The sequence below is a fragment of the Galeopterus variegatus genome, unplaced genomic scaffold (assembly GCF_000696425.1).
Source record: "Galeopterus variegatus unplaced genomic scaffold, G_variegatus-3.0.2 Scaffold393, whole genome shotgun sequence".
NCBI classification, from domain to species: domain Eukaryota; kingdom Metazoa; phylum Chordata; class Mammalia; order Dermoptera; family Cynocephalidae; genus Galeopterus; species Galeopterus variegatus.
Window position 1 is genome coordinate 408,957 of NW_007726504.1, and position 14,562 is coordinate 423,518.

At 47.6% G+C, this 14,562-nt stretch overlaps 1 protein-coding gene across 1 annotated transcript in view; it reads left to right on the forward strand.

Moving 5' to 3' along the window:
- Positions 1-14,562, forward strand: part of ADAMTS17 (ADAM metallopeptidase with thrombospondin type 1 motif, 17) — a 313,263-nt gene that overhangs the window by 237,058 nt on the left and 61,643 nt on the right. The window contains exons 16-18 of the mRNA XM_008568277.1: positions 5,586-5,743; positions 8,616-8,775; positions 11,210-11,345. Of these exons, the coding sequence (XP_008566499.1) occupies positions 5,586-5,743; positions 8,616-8,775; positions 11,210-11,345 (454 nt within the window). The remainder of the gene's footprint in view (positions 1-5,585; positions 5,744-8,615; positions 8,776-11,209; positions 11,346-14,562) is intronic.

The following is a 14,562-nucleotide window of genomic DNA, read 5'->3' on the forward strand; positions in this document are numbered from 1 at the left end:
ACAGACATCACAGATGAAATCAAGTTGCTTGGGGAATTCCCGTCTGAACTCTGCTACTTGCCTATGGAATCAAAGCATTTGTCATCTATTAATTCTGTTATTTATCTTAATAGTCCCTCTTGAGTCTTTTCTGGAGCCAAAAATTTTAATTTCAAATGCAAACTAATTGATCTGAAAATGCTTACAGATGAAGGGGGCTGGAATATACCCATTGATTCACAGGGCTTGAGAAGGGCAAGAGCTTGTAAAGCCCGAAACTTATTTAATTTGGAGGGCCTTCTTTAAGAAAAAGAATACACTTTGCTCAGGGCCTTGGAAAAGGATTCTTGCACCAATGTGCACTGGAGCTGAAGCCTCGCAGGCTGTCTGGAACCTGCTCTGTGCTGCTGCAGGAAGGGGTGACCTGCACCCTCTCTCTCTCTGAAGCCGACAGCCCCATAAGTTATTATATTACTGCATTCCACATTGAACCTATTTATTCACTGTTAAAAGTCATCCTGATGTCCCAACAGAATCTCTGAGGCTGAAGTCTCACCCTCTTGAAGGAATGTCAGGCACTGAATTCTTTTTTTTTTTTTTTTCTTTCCCTTTTTTTGTCTTTTTTTTTTCGTGTCTGGCAACGGATCGCAACCCTCAGTGTCGCGCCCGGACCAGACCGGGACCGGCAACGGGATCACAAACCTCGGTGCTGCGCCCGCACCTCGCTCAGCCAGTGAGCGGGAACCGGTCTGTATGTGGGATCCGAACCCTCGGCGGGAGCGCCACCGCGCTCCCAAGCGGCGCACTGTAGCAGTGCGCCACCGGCCGGCCCAGGCACTGAATTCTGATTTTAGCAAGAAGTTGTGAGTTTTCAGCATGGACCACAGCAACCCGCAAATTCTGAACCTTGGTCATTTACTCAGGCTAAAGTCAGAAGGGTTGCAAGCGATCCGCATGCCTCGTGAAACTGCTGGCCTCTTGCCTTTAACTCCACCTCTGTGTTTCCTCTCACTCAGCAACGTGTAGACACGTGTCATCGCAAACAAAGTCTCCCGAGGAAAGGGGCACCGGATGTGAGATGGGGGCCCTGTCGCAGTTATAAAGCTACTTTTGCAGTGCCTGGAAGCTTGCAGCCACTGTGGAGATGGCCAGAGCAGTGCTTGGGCATGTAAAGTTTATTCTTTCTGGGGCATGATCGTGGGATATTTTGCCCACTCAACAGCTCCAGACCAGGACCTCCAAAGCCAAGACAGGTGTAACTGGTGGGAGTGCCCCAGCAGCACCATGCAGCTTGTGAGAGCCAATCGAATGCATCTCTCTCCATCCTTGTTCACTGACTTCAGCCAGGTAACTTGAAATCCACCATGGTGAAGATGTTTATACCATTGGTGGCTGAAAGTGCTGTAAATCTAGGCTGTTTTCCCCAGAGAGCTGTTTGTCACCAGCGCTCCTCTGTCCAATACATCCCTCCCCATTCAGCAGCTGACCTTTTTCTAGATCAGTCTGTTAGGCACAGCCTGTATCTCTCATTTCCCATCCTTTGACTTCCCATGCCTTGACCATACCCAGGAGCTCCTCCATGGCCACCCTGAACCACCCTGCAGATCACCTCCTGAAATGTCTGCTCCACCCACCTGCTACAGACAAGCAAGACCCCGCTCTGGTGATCGGAGGGTGGCACACCCCACACCCAAGTTGGCTCTGCCTCTGTCTTCTGTCATAGCTGCTGCTGGGTCTCGGCCACAGCCAGTCCTCCAGTGGCAGGGGCCAGGCTTCCCTAGCCAGCCCACACCTCGGCTCAGTGTTTCTGTGGATGTTCTGTAATCATCTCTAGGTGTGCTCTCCTTCCCTTTTTCTAGTCCTTCCCACTCTTGACCTCCCAGAAGTTTGACTTTTGCCGTGGAGGCAGGGCAGTTTTCAGTTCATAACTCACTAAGTCACTTTGAAGCACTTTAATCGAGAGGGCCAGGGAAATGCACGAGCAAGACCGGTAGGAGAGAGCCACCTTGTCGGGAGCGCTCATGCCAGCACAGGTGCAGCAGCGGGGGAGGGTTCAAGGTGTGGACAGAGTGGGCAAGGCCTTCTGCATCTCCGCGGGTGTGGGCTGAGGTTGGTAAGCAGCTACGGGCGATTTCTAGGAATCTGTAATAGTCATTTTCTTTCCCTACCTCCTCTGCCCTCATCATGATCAGTATTTTTTTAAAAACCAACCTCCAAAAGGCACATGTGAAAGCCACACCCACTTCTCAGTTGCTGCGCATCAGGCTCAGGCACTGCTGTATCCAGGGGCTTAAAACGATGACGTGGGAAAGTCTCTGTCCCAGCACTCATGTCCTCTCTGGGGGCCTCTGCCAAGTCTCTGGGCAACCCTGTGGGAAGAGAGCTGCTGCTTCCCATGGCGAACCAAAGTCCCACTGTCTGAGTGTGGATGATGGGCCCATGCCTGGGGCTGGAGTGGAATTAGGGGTCAGCCCTGCATGACTGGAGGAAAAACATTCCCAAAGGAAATCCTAGTGCTGTTGCCTGAGGAAGGAGAAACAAATGCCAAGTAGCAAGCACAGTAGATGTGGACAACCGCCGCAGACAGGAACACAGTCAGGGCCCCGGCCCCAGCCCAGGCAGTGAGTGGGTGACGGTCAGTGGATATGGGAGTCAGCTGGGTCACGTGAGTGGGCTGAGACAGGGAGGAGAGCAGCCACCCCAGCTTCCCTCTGGTCTCTGGGAAATGGGTTCCTAGGGGTGGGCCGACTGCGATTTGGTCAGCACACAGCAGACTTCTCCTTACAGGGCATCTCCACCTGCTCAAGGGTCCTCTACCCCAGTAATGGTGACAGCAAGCCTTCCCCTCCTCCTCCTCCCTTTGTGGCCATGCTGCATCTCTCGCCCCTTTTCCCAGCCAGACTTCTGAGAAGATGCTCCCATGCCGTGCCTTCTTCCCACCACCAGCCTACCCCGGAAACTGATCTTGACGAGATCGATCAAGGCCACTGAGTGTCAGGAGCCACAGTCCCACCTCCGTACCTGGCCATACATTCCCGGACCACCTCTTCTCCTTACTTGTCCTACAAGCTCAGCTCAAAGGATGCCTCTTCCAGGAAGCCTTCCCCTTTGCCCCTGCCCCACCCCTTCTCAGGCCCTGGAGGTGCTTCAGCCATAGAGCATATGAAATTGTATTAGGTTTACCTGTTATCTGTCTCTAGTCCCCAGCTAGGAGCTCTCACAACAGGGTGAGGGGCTGGGGGAGGTCTGCTGTCCCACGTGCTTCCCTGACTCGTTCTTTCTGTGGCGTTCCATAGAGGACTCTGGCTGTCTCTTTTTTTCTGTCTATTCCTTCCCACCAGCCTGCGTGGATTCCTAAAACCAAATGTACACATGCATATGTGAGAAATAATTTTTCAAATCTACAGAGAAAGTGAAAGAACAATGAGCACCCATACGGTGTTCACCTAGATTCACCAATAGTTCGCAAAACCAAATGTATTTTAGCTTATTAGCTCCCTCGAAGCTTTGGAAATCCAGAGGTTGGTTATTTTTATAAGGGTATATAGGACATGAGTGCCTATAGCAATTAGGGCCTGGAATGTCTTCTCTTTGAGAACAGGTCTTATGTTTGCACATTTTATCATTTTTATAAAAGTCTACACGGATGATATAAAGAACATGAGAATTAAAAGTTGTCAGAGTGATAAGTGCGTGCATTGGGCTCAATCTGTTATGTTCAGGTCTCCACTCTGTAACTTAATAGCTGTGTGACTTTGGACAAATTACTTAACGTTTCTGTGCCCCCATTTCATCATTTGTGGAGTGAGGAAAATAATCCTGTACCTTAGAGGGTTGTTGGGAAGATTAAATGGGTAAGAGTATATGAAGGCGCTAAAGCAGAGCATGTGCTCCTTAAATGGTACTTTATAGGTGCTGACGGAGGAAGAGAAAGAGACATTATGGGTGTCCCAATATTCTTGCCTCCTCTTAGCAGCCAGGAAGTTTCAATAGCAGGTAGAATTTCTTGAAGGAGAATTGATTTGATTCCAAGTGGTAGAGCTTTCTCTTTCCTGAGCCTTGCCTGGAGTCCTGCAATCTTCAGCCACTCACTGTGCACAGCCACCCTGGATGTGAAACCCCACCTGGAAGTCACTCTGTTGGAAAGCCCTTCCTGTTTCTCCTGGCAGTTCCTGGAATGAGGAACCTGGAGATTGCATCTTCTCTGTGTTTGCCAGGAACAGGCCTGGGACCATAATGTCCTGGAGACAGGTAGCTGAGGCCAGGGTCACCCAGCATGCCTCAACTGCTGTGGCCCAACCATGACTCCAACCTCAGGATCCCAACACAGGCTGGGGCTAATGAATGCAGCGTTAACTGAAAACCCTTTTTGGTTTCAACTTTCATTTTCCAAAATCACTATTAAATGTAGGCATTTTATTTTTGGCCTCAGTAAGCAGAGAACATGAATGGGATAGAATCTGATTGAGCTGATTGTGAACTAACAGGTTCCAAAGTAATTGAGAGCAGTTTGGGGTGTTGGAGGCTCTGGCTGCATGTGCAGAGTAGGAGCCTGGGACTGAGGGTGCCCTGGGAGCTTCATTTTTAGAAATGGCACAAAGACTTGCTATCACCTTTTGTCATGTACCACCTTCTCGTAAATGCCAGAGTGGGTTCTAGTTAGTTGAGCTTTTTTTTTTTTCCTCCTAAATAACAAAAGCAGCAACAACAACAAAACCCACAGAATTCTACTGCAGAGTGCTCTCCCCATGAGAATGACATAGACTTCAAACCTAAGAGAAAAGACAAAAGAAAAGTCACTGGTGAGCACTTCAGATAATACATAGATGGCTTGTATGGAAAACCAGATTTGTGCTATGGCCAGTCAACAAAATGTTGATTCCCTGTTTCTTCCCACACGTGTTGTACTGAGGTGTGAACTGTGAGTGAACAAAATTGTGAGCTCTTGTGTGAGAGCACCCCCTCACCGACATCCCGCACACACCCCGGCAGCTGCCGAGTGTTACTGCTGCGTTTGTGGGCTGCGGGGTTCCCAAACGTAAATACCTAATAGAATAATGACTCTCTTAAAGGACCATCCACTTTACTAATGTGGGGGTATCAAATCCTTAAGAGATGTGGGAGTTAGGCTGCCCTCCTTCAAAAGCCCCACATTGATAATAGCAAAGTGAATCAGTGAGTTTTCCTAGAGTATCAAAATCTGTTTTGTAGCCTTGGACATGCCAAAATAGAATTAATTCATCGGGCAAAAAAGCATCTGTTCAGGTAAGTCAAGCTAAATGTGATTGGGCTGTGGTGTCCCCATGCTCTGCCCCTCCCCCTGCCCCCACTCTTCAAGTTGGTTTTGAGACAAGCAGCTCACGCAGAAGCTGTAAGGTGCCCCCATCCGTCCCGACACCTCTCCTGGGGCATCCTGTGGGTCTGGAGGAGCTCTGCTCTGAGAGCCAGGCTGTGTCCTCAGTAGACAGCTTGCCTTCTCTCACCTGAGGCCTTCCTCCTTCCCCATTGTGAATGGGGAGACCACTGACCCACTGAGGGCACCCAGAAACCCTTTAAAGACAGACTGGATCCTCCCCTGACTCTGTGGTGTTCATTTTTCTTTGTAGCTCTCAAAGACTCCAGTAAGAGATCAATCAACAGTGACTGGAAGATAGAACTCCCAGGAGATTTCCAGATTGCCGGCACAACCGTCCGCTATGTGAGAAGGGGCCTGTGGGAGAAGATTTCTGCCAAGGGACCAACCAAGATACCACTTCATCTGATGGTAACTTGCTGGGTTTGCCCTTGTCTTAAGGCTGTGGCTCCCATAGATATACCAGGTTACTTCTTCCCAGGACTGTGTGAGGAGGAGATGCATCTGGCTCCTGGGGATGCTCAGTGCTCTCTCGGTCTTTTCTTATCTAATCCATTCTATAGCATGCTCCAGAATACTCTCTCTCTCTCTCTCAGCTTCCCCCTGGCTCTTCACTGGCAAAGCTCCTATTTTTTTTTAAAAGGAGCTGCTTCCAAGAAGAAAATGCTTAGCCACGTGGGTGGCAGGCAGGGAGACTTGGCCTTATTAAGCAGACAGCCCCGTTCAGAAGTCTGTTTTTCTATCACATGGCGGGATGCATAGATCTGCCCCATGGTCTGTATATTCACATTGGAAACTACCTTTTGGGAATGTACTATTGACTCAGTGTCCAAACCAGCATCACTCGGATTTTCCAGACTCAGCTTGTGACAAAGCATAGGGAATCAGGAAGGAGAATCCAGTTGTACGGTATGTTTACTCCCCAGGTGGTCTCAGTAAACCTGTGCGATTGGGCCAGGGTGCCATCGTCTCATCTGAGGTCTCCTGGAAGTCTCCGTTTGAGCCACTTAAACATCCACCTGTGCCTCCTTTTAACCCTTAGAGATCTCCAGGGAAAGAAATGCCACTGTTTTCCTTCTAAAGGTCCAGGAGTTCTCATGGATGACTTCTGATAGGTCATAGTAGTTGATTCCACATCTATTCCAAAGAACAGAATTTGTGGCAGCTTGTATGCCTTATAATCAAAGCACACTATCCTCAGTGTTTGCCAGAGTCTCTACTTGAAGTTCTTTTTCCCCATTAATTTGTGATCTCTGGCAACCTGCAGCTGTTCAAGGTTAGTGACACCCAAGAGATGTTCTGGCCACTGTCCAGGGAATCTCTTTAGGCGACCAGCACTGCCTGTGAACACCAGTACCCTGTATGGGTGTCACCTCATAATGGTGCTAACCCCATTAACAATTTCTGGTGAGACAAAGCCAGTTTCCACATGCAACATAAACCATATGGAAATCTGCCAATGCAACACTCAGCTCCCTAATCCACCGCAAATATATTCCTGCAAGTAGATTTCTGATATCCAGGAACCTATAAATCCTTCTGTTCTGAATTTAAAGCAGTTATTCAGAGGGGCTAAGAGAGGAGGCAAGGACAAGATAAAACCCATACGGAAACATCATCTAGCACGTGAATTTGCTTTCTCTAGCATACACCAACATGAGTATATTTCCCTTCTTTCCCAAAATCTTTCGTAAACCAAGCGAGTCGTCAGCCCATTAAAGCAAGCACACAGCCTGGATTCATTCAGACCATGATAAACAGAACTCAGAGAAAGTAACTACTGCCATAGCTGAAGTTTCAGCCCTTGTTTAACATTAATAGCTTTTCTTTCTTGAAATATGATTTTCACTTCAAATTTTTAAACCTAGAAATGAGAGGTGTCCACCCCTTCGCCTCTATAGAGAAAGCCATTGTTCCCAAACTGGGGTGCGCACATTGCTTGCCGAGTCAGGAGCACCCGTAGTCACCGGGACCTGCATTTGAAACCAATTACACACACTCACACAAATTATAGTGGCTACAAAATTGCATGAAATTGGTTTCATATGGATTTTTGATTTACCAGTCTTATTCCCATACTGAGATAATAAAGATCTCTTTTAAAGACTAGTTTTGTTTTGTTTTTTTAAACTGGAGGCATTTTTCCAAATGTGTTACTGCAAATCTGTCTGTTGGAGAAGTGGATGTTTCTGCAGCGAGGTCTGCTCTTGGCCCCCCACCCCCACTGCACAGCTTGGCCCAAGGCTGGAGGGTGTGGGAGGCAAGATGGCGCACTTCCCACCCAGCTGCCCCAGGCAAGCTCCCGCTGGCCCCTTGTGCCAGACCTCTCAGGCTGGAAGGGAACTTGCTAGCTCTTAGACCCAGGGGCACTCACTGGTTCCAAGCTTAGCCTGAAGACGTGATCCACAGCCAGGCCACTTTATGCTCCCACGAAAGGGCTTGTTTTGTGCCATGATGTCTAAAGAAATAAAGCCAGTAGCGCACCTGCCAGCCTTATATAGCTTGTCACATGAGTTCCCAAAGTGCTGACCCATTCATTCGCACACTCACTAAGATTTGAGACCCAGTGGTCCCCCCCACAAAATATGATAGGCCCATTCTCCCACCTCCACCCCACTCCCAGCTTTAAGCCCTGAGCCAGGCAGAGTTGCCATCCTGACTCCCATGGCAGCGGGAAGGCTCATGCATCCTTGGGCTTCCAAACAGATGCCCCCAAAATTCCCCTGCAGTGGGCTGTATTTTGCCCTTGAGCCTGCCTTACCCCTGACTCTCTGGACCAACTGGCATGTGAAAGTGGCTCGTGATGGGGAGTTAAGGACAATGTTTATTTTCAAAAAAAGTAGAAGAACTGTGCCTGCTCAGATCCCTCTCTAGGAGAAGCAGTATATCTGTGGCTTTCTTGTCTGCGTGGTGGCTTCGTGGGTGAGTAGTATGCAGGAATATGGACTTCTCTTTGCCTGCTGCTGTGCTCTCCATTAAAAGTGCAACTAGAGCCCAAGAAGATGCTCATTCTGAAATTCCCCCTCTGAAACTCCTCTGTCGAGTAGGAAAGAGTAGAACTCCCTGATGATGGTTTGCATGTGCCCACCCCTGAGCTGAGCACCTGAGGAACCCAAGGCTGAGATAAAGGGGCACCCCTAGATTGAACCACTCTTGAACCCCAGGAAAGAGCTGGTTCCTGCTAGTAGAGGAACAGCCCCAGTGTGGCATGGTCGGCAGCTTCAGCAACCCTGTGGGCTTTTGCTTCATTTCAAAATGGCCTTTTATTTTGCCACTGATCCAGGTGTTGTTATTTCACGACCAAAATTACGGGATTCATTACGAATACACCATTCCTGTAAACGACACTGCAGAAAATCAAAGCGAACCAGAAAAACCGCAAGACTCCTTGTTCATCTGGACCCACAGCGGCTGGGAAGGGTGCAGCGTGCAGTGCGGCGGAGGTGAGCAGGGCCGGCTTGTCCGCCCAGGGCTTGCCAAGGGCAGGGGACAGGACGGAAAGCCCCAGGGCCCTCAGCAGCCAGGACCCAGAGCATGGCAGACACGTGACCGTGTTTTCCCTGGAGCTGAGCCACGCCCCACCGAGAATCCCTGCAGACCCCGTGGGCAGGCTTCCTAACTTCCGCACCTTAGAGTTTTGCCCACACTGCTGCTTTGCCTGTGGCGTTCTCTCCCCACCACCCCTGCGACCTGAGAGTGGAGATTTGGCCAACGTGTGGCTACGTCATGGTGTGACAGGTTGACCCTGGGAATGAACAGAATAGACCTCTAGTTTTGTCACTTGGTGGGAGGGCACCAGAAGATGTCTCTGCCCCTCCCTAGTACCCTTTCCTCTTTTCCAAAGCAACCCCACTACAGGATACAGTGGAAAGGAAAAGCCCTATAAGTCAGGGAAACACTGGGCCTAAGTCCTGACTACATGGCTTCCTGCCCTACCTCAGCAAGTGACTTGCCCTCTGTACTCCTGTGTTTTCCTCACCTCTGAAATATGTTCGTCTCTTACGCCTACTGTGGGGGCCACAGGGTGAGCCAAAGAGACTGTCATTGGAATTCTGAACTCTAACCCGTTTGTCACCCTGACACAGCAGGGCCGTGGTGGATGGGACACAGGATGGATGGATTTTGATGGGCACAGAGTTAGGACAGGAGATTCATCTGGACTCTGGAAGGCCAGCCCAGAGAGGGGGGTGGCAGAGTGGAACCTGCCCATCAAGTCTTGAGCAGCTCTTGTCTGCTAAGATGACATTTGTCAGATATCTAATACATAGAGGATTGTTTACCATCTAAGTGACCTGTCCCATTGTTCATGGGTGGGAGTTACAGCCACAGCATGACAGCCCATCAGACACTGCCAGGGTCAACTGTGCCTTCCTCCTGTGTGTCCTGGCTGACGCTGTTGTTCTCAGCCCCTTCCTCAAGCAGCCCCAGGGTGGTCGTCATAGCCTCAGAGTCCCCCCATCTGCCCTGCTGTCCTCCCACTCTGTGCCTCTCCCTCAACCCTGCAATTGACTCTGTGCTGATGGCCTCCAATACCAGCCAACACCTATGGCTCTGGCTGCAGCCAAACTCTTCCTTTTGGGCAACTAGCTGCAAACTAAGCACGGCCCAAATGGGGCAGTTAGCAGGCTCTCCCCGGGGGGTGTCTAGGGGGACACTGCTTGCTGTTGCTGCTCACTCGGCAGCAATCTCATTATGACACTGATGACTTTCAGCTCCCTAGCTGACCTGCCACCAAAGCTAAAAGCTGGCTTGAGGCAGCTCCATGCCGTCCATATTCATAAAGGGTGCGATTTGTGGCAGTAGGAGTGACAGTGTAGTTCAGGACTCTGTAATTCTGAGTCATCCCTACACGACAAATTCCCCAGGAGACAGACCCAGCAAGGAATCGGGGATCCTGATAGTTGTGCTTGACTCCCCAGTAATCGTTGATTGCCACTCTTCCCAGATAATAATAATGACAGTGGTGTAGCTAGCATGAAGCATTAAGCACCTGCCAGGTTCTGGTCTGAGCACTTTATATGTATTAATTCATTTTTACTATTACTGAAGCATCCCAAGGTACAGGGAGGTTGAACCAATCAGTCCACTTGAAGAAACCAAGGCACAGAAGTATGGTGGCCAACTATTGGTATGGTGGTCACCGTGATACTGTTAGTGACAGAGCCAAGACTTGAACACAGACAGCCTGGCTCCAGAGGCCACCCTCCTAACTCCCAGTCATTCAGCCTCCCTGACAAAGTCATGTTCTGAGTGTTTTGGGACCACTCAGAAGAAGGGCTGTATCCAGCTGGCATAACAGGTTAGCAAAGCTTCGCAAGAGCAGGTGATGCTTAGAGGTACCAGTCAGCTGGCTAGGCTCGTTCAAACTGGCTCTGGAATGCCTGCTGGAGAGCGCAGGTCTATGTGTCCTACAAACCAGCCTCCTGTTCCTCATTCCTCCCCAGCAAGCATGGGTTCTACAGTAGGTAGCCATACTCTCCAGGTATTCAGTTGAGACCAGATCTCCATAGACTTTAAACATCAAAAGAGCAGATATAAAGATTGGTATTCTTTGATAAAAAGTAAAAGCCCAAATCAGAGCTTTGGCCTCAGTGAATCCTGAACTGTCCAAGGAACAGCTGATCTGAGGAGTTGTTGCTTTCTGATCTTGTTCTAGATATTTCTTCTGTCCCACATTGCCCCTGCCATGTCATACACATCTCATCCCTAAGATTACAGTTCTCCCTCTCTGACAACCACTATGACATTTGCAACAGTCACTTTCAGTGACACACTAATCAATAGTTACACCCGAGCACTCCTCCCTATGTGCGAATGAATGGTTTTTCCAGGTGTGTATGGCCACAGCCTCTCAGCTCCCTGTGGTTTGGTTTTCAGGGGAACGCAGAACCATTGTGTCATGCACACGGATTGTTAACAAGACCACAACACTGGTGAATGACAGTGACTGCCCTCAAGCAAGCCGCCCAGAGCCCCAGGTCCGAAGGTGCAACTTGCACCCGTGCCAGTCACGGTAAGGAGCTGTGTCCTGGGACTTGGACCCAGCAGGGTCTGGGGCAGCAGCACTATGAGTGTGGGGACGGTGATACACAGTTAATGCTATGTTCTGTTGTCGTTGCTGAGTGATTTCTGCTTGCTCGAAATACTGGATTTTTAGCTACTAAGCCGCAACCCTGGTGGAGATATACAGTCCTAGCTGGAAAGTGTCCTGTAAGAGACCATTGGTAATATCCCCCTAAAAAAAAAAATAACCATCGCCATACACTTTCAGCTGGTACCCATCAGCTTAGACAAATTACTTTGTCTAAGAGGAAAAGGAAATAAAGGTTAGAGTCTGAGTGCCCAGGGGTAAGTGTCACATGTTAAGGTTTGTAGCTGACCTTGTTTCTTAGAGTCTGAGTGCCCAGGGGTAAGTGTCACATGTTAAGGTTTGTAGCTGACCTTGTTTCTTAGAGTCTGAGTGCCCAGGGGTAAGTGTCACATGTTAAGGTTTGTAGCTGACCTTGTTTCTTAGAGTCTGAGTGCCCAGGGGTAAGTGTCACATGTTAAGGTTTGTAGCTGACCTTGTTTCTTAGAGTCTGAGTGCCCAGGGGTAAGTGTCACATGTTAAGGTTTGTAGCTGACCTTGTTTCTTAGAGTCTGAGTGCCCAGGGGTAAGTGTCACATGTTAAGGTTTGTAGCTGACCTTGTTTCAGTGGCTGAAATTAATGCCAGTGAGTGCAGATCTTGTGTTTCTTATTTGGTACCCATCAGAACTTCGGCCCCAGCCCCAGCTTTCACAGCCATGTTACTCACGTGCTCTGGAGTGAATTCTCTTGGGCTAGGTCAGACGAGAGGAATTGTATGGAATATGTTCTTCACTTAAGCCTCCTTTTTTCCAGTCATTTTAGTGAGACTTTGCATAGTACCGTGATTCTGTCACATGTGTAATGCCACCCCTTGGCCTCTTGGTTCTGCTCTTGAGGCAAATGGTTTTTGTTCTGTGGTTCCGTGCGTCATGTTAAGGCATATTTACCTTTTCTAACCAGGCTGGGCTGTCAGCAGTGTTATAGGTTTCTTAAGATCAACACATGCCACTTGGCTGGTACAGGAGTTTCATACGGCATTTGGTGTCTGCACCAATCCCCTTAACCTAGTCAAACGCTTAAAATGTGTTTGAGTGAGAGAGAGAAGAAAGGAGAGAAATCAGGAAAGTGAGAATTATTCCGTTGATCCTATGTGCCCCTTGGCAAATTAAGAATGAAATTCTACCATAATGCTGCAGATCTTAAGGAAGAGCTCAATGCAGAAGGTCTCCTTTAGCATCTTGGGTATGAGCAGCCATCCCACAAACCCATTAATCAGTCAGTCAATCAGTCAAATACATGTGGGGCCAAATAAGGAAGGACTTGTCACTATAAAGACTCAATGATTGAATGGGCCACAGTCTTTTCTCCTGAAACCAAGGGTGGCCCCATCCTTGTGAAGTGATTAGAAAATAGGATAAGGGATGCTAGACAAGGAGAGCTCAGCATTGGCTCAGGTGCATGAATGAGCAAAAAGGGTCTTTGGAATCCATTCGAGAATCATACTTTAAAATTGGTTATGTTTTCCAAACTATTTTACTATCCAAATCTTTTTAAATTTATGCCAGAAACCAGATAAGCTAAATAAAATTAAACATATGAAATGAGAGCTGCTGTGATTGAACTAAGACCCACATGAGAGGGGGAAGGGCAGGCCAGTCCCGTCTGCCTTCCCATCTGCTCCTCTCACGTTAGGCCCATGGCACCTCTGTGAACTCTATGGAATCAAGCATCCAGACTGTCAGTCAAAGGTTTACTTCCTGCGATGATGGCGTAGTTTGTATTGGACCAACCTTCCTACAGATAACAATTGTGAACTCTGGCGACAATATAAAAAGCAACTGTTTAAAAGCTAGAGAGCAGGCAGAAGCTGGAGAGAAGGAGACAAACAGAAGAATAGAATGGCACTATATTTCCCACATTTACAGCTTTTAAACTGAATAGAGGCCCTAATTGGATCTCTGTGGGATGGCTAAAACTCTTGATAGGTACCTGCCATCTTTTACTGGTTGAGCCATCAGAGAAGAATATTCAAAGTAGCCATAGCAGAAACTGAGGAGGAAAACTCCCAGAAAGGAGAGAGCCACAGACGGGGACTCCCAAATTCTGCATATGTGTTTGACCAGTATCTCTAAGAATAAGGTATGTGTAAGGCAGACTCCACGTAGCACAGCTAAGGCTAGAAGAACTGAACTGAGAGTGTAGCTGCTGCCCACCACAGGGGAGACTGTGTTTGGAGTTTTAGTCCAGTCAAATTAGTTGCCTGCTAAAACAAAAATTCAGTATTCTTCAACAATGATACTCTAGAGCTGCACTGTCCAATATGGTACCCACTAGCTAGTCCAAATTGAGACATGCTGGAAATGTAAAGTATATACCACATTTTAAAGATTTAATATGAAAAAAGATTGTAAGTCTTAGTTTAATATTATGAAATAATTTAAGATTATAAAAATATTTTAATAATTTTTAATGTGATTACATTGATTATGTAATCATTCAAAATAATTATATTTTGGATGTATCTGGTCCAACAAAGTGTATCATCACAGTTAAGTTTATCTGTTCCCCTTTACTGTTTAATGTGGCTAATAGAAAATTCAAATTGCATATGTGGCACATTTCATTTCTGTTGAACAGTGCTGCTGTTGATTAACGTACTATTCACAATGCTCAGGATGCAATCCAAATTACTAATCATGCAAAGCAACAGACCCAAACTCAAGAGAGAAGGCAATTAATGGAGACTGACTCTAAGAAGACACATATGTTGGAAATAGAAGACAAGGATTTCAAAGCAGTTACTGCAAGTATGCTCAAAAACATAAGGAAAACTATGCTAATGAATACCGAACGCTTAAAATTTTAGAACTAAAATATGCAATATCTGAAATTTTAAAAATTCATTCATAGGTCTAAAAGTAGATTGGAGATGACAAAAAAAAGATCAGTAACCCTAAGATAGGGGAATAGACATTATTCAGTTTGAAGAATGGAAAGAAAAAGTTGTTGACAATGACAGAGACTCGGTTACTTGTGGGACAATATCAGGCATTCTAGCATAAGTGTAACTGGAGTCACAGAAGGAGCATAGAGAGAGAATGGAGTGAAAAATAATCATGGAAGAAACAGTGACCAAAATTTCCCAGATTTCGTGAAAGATAG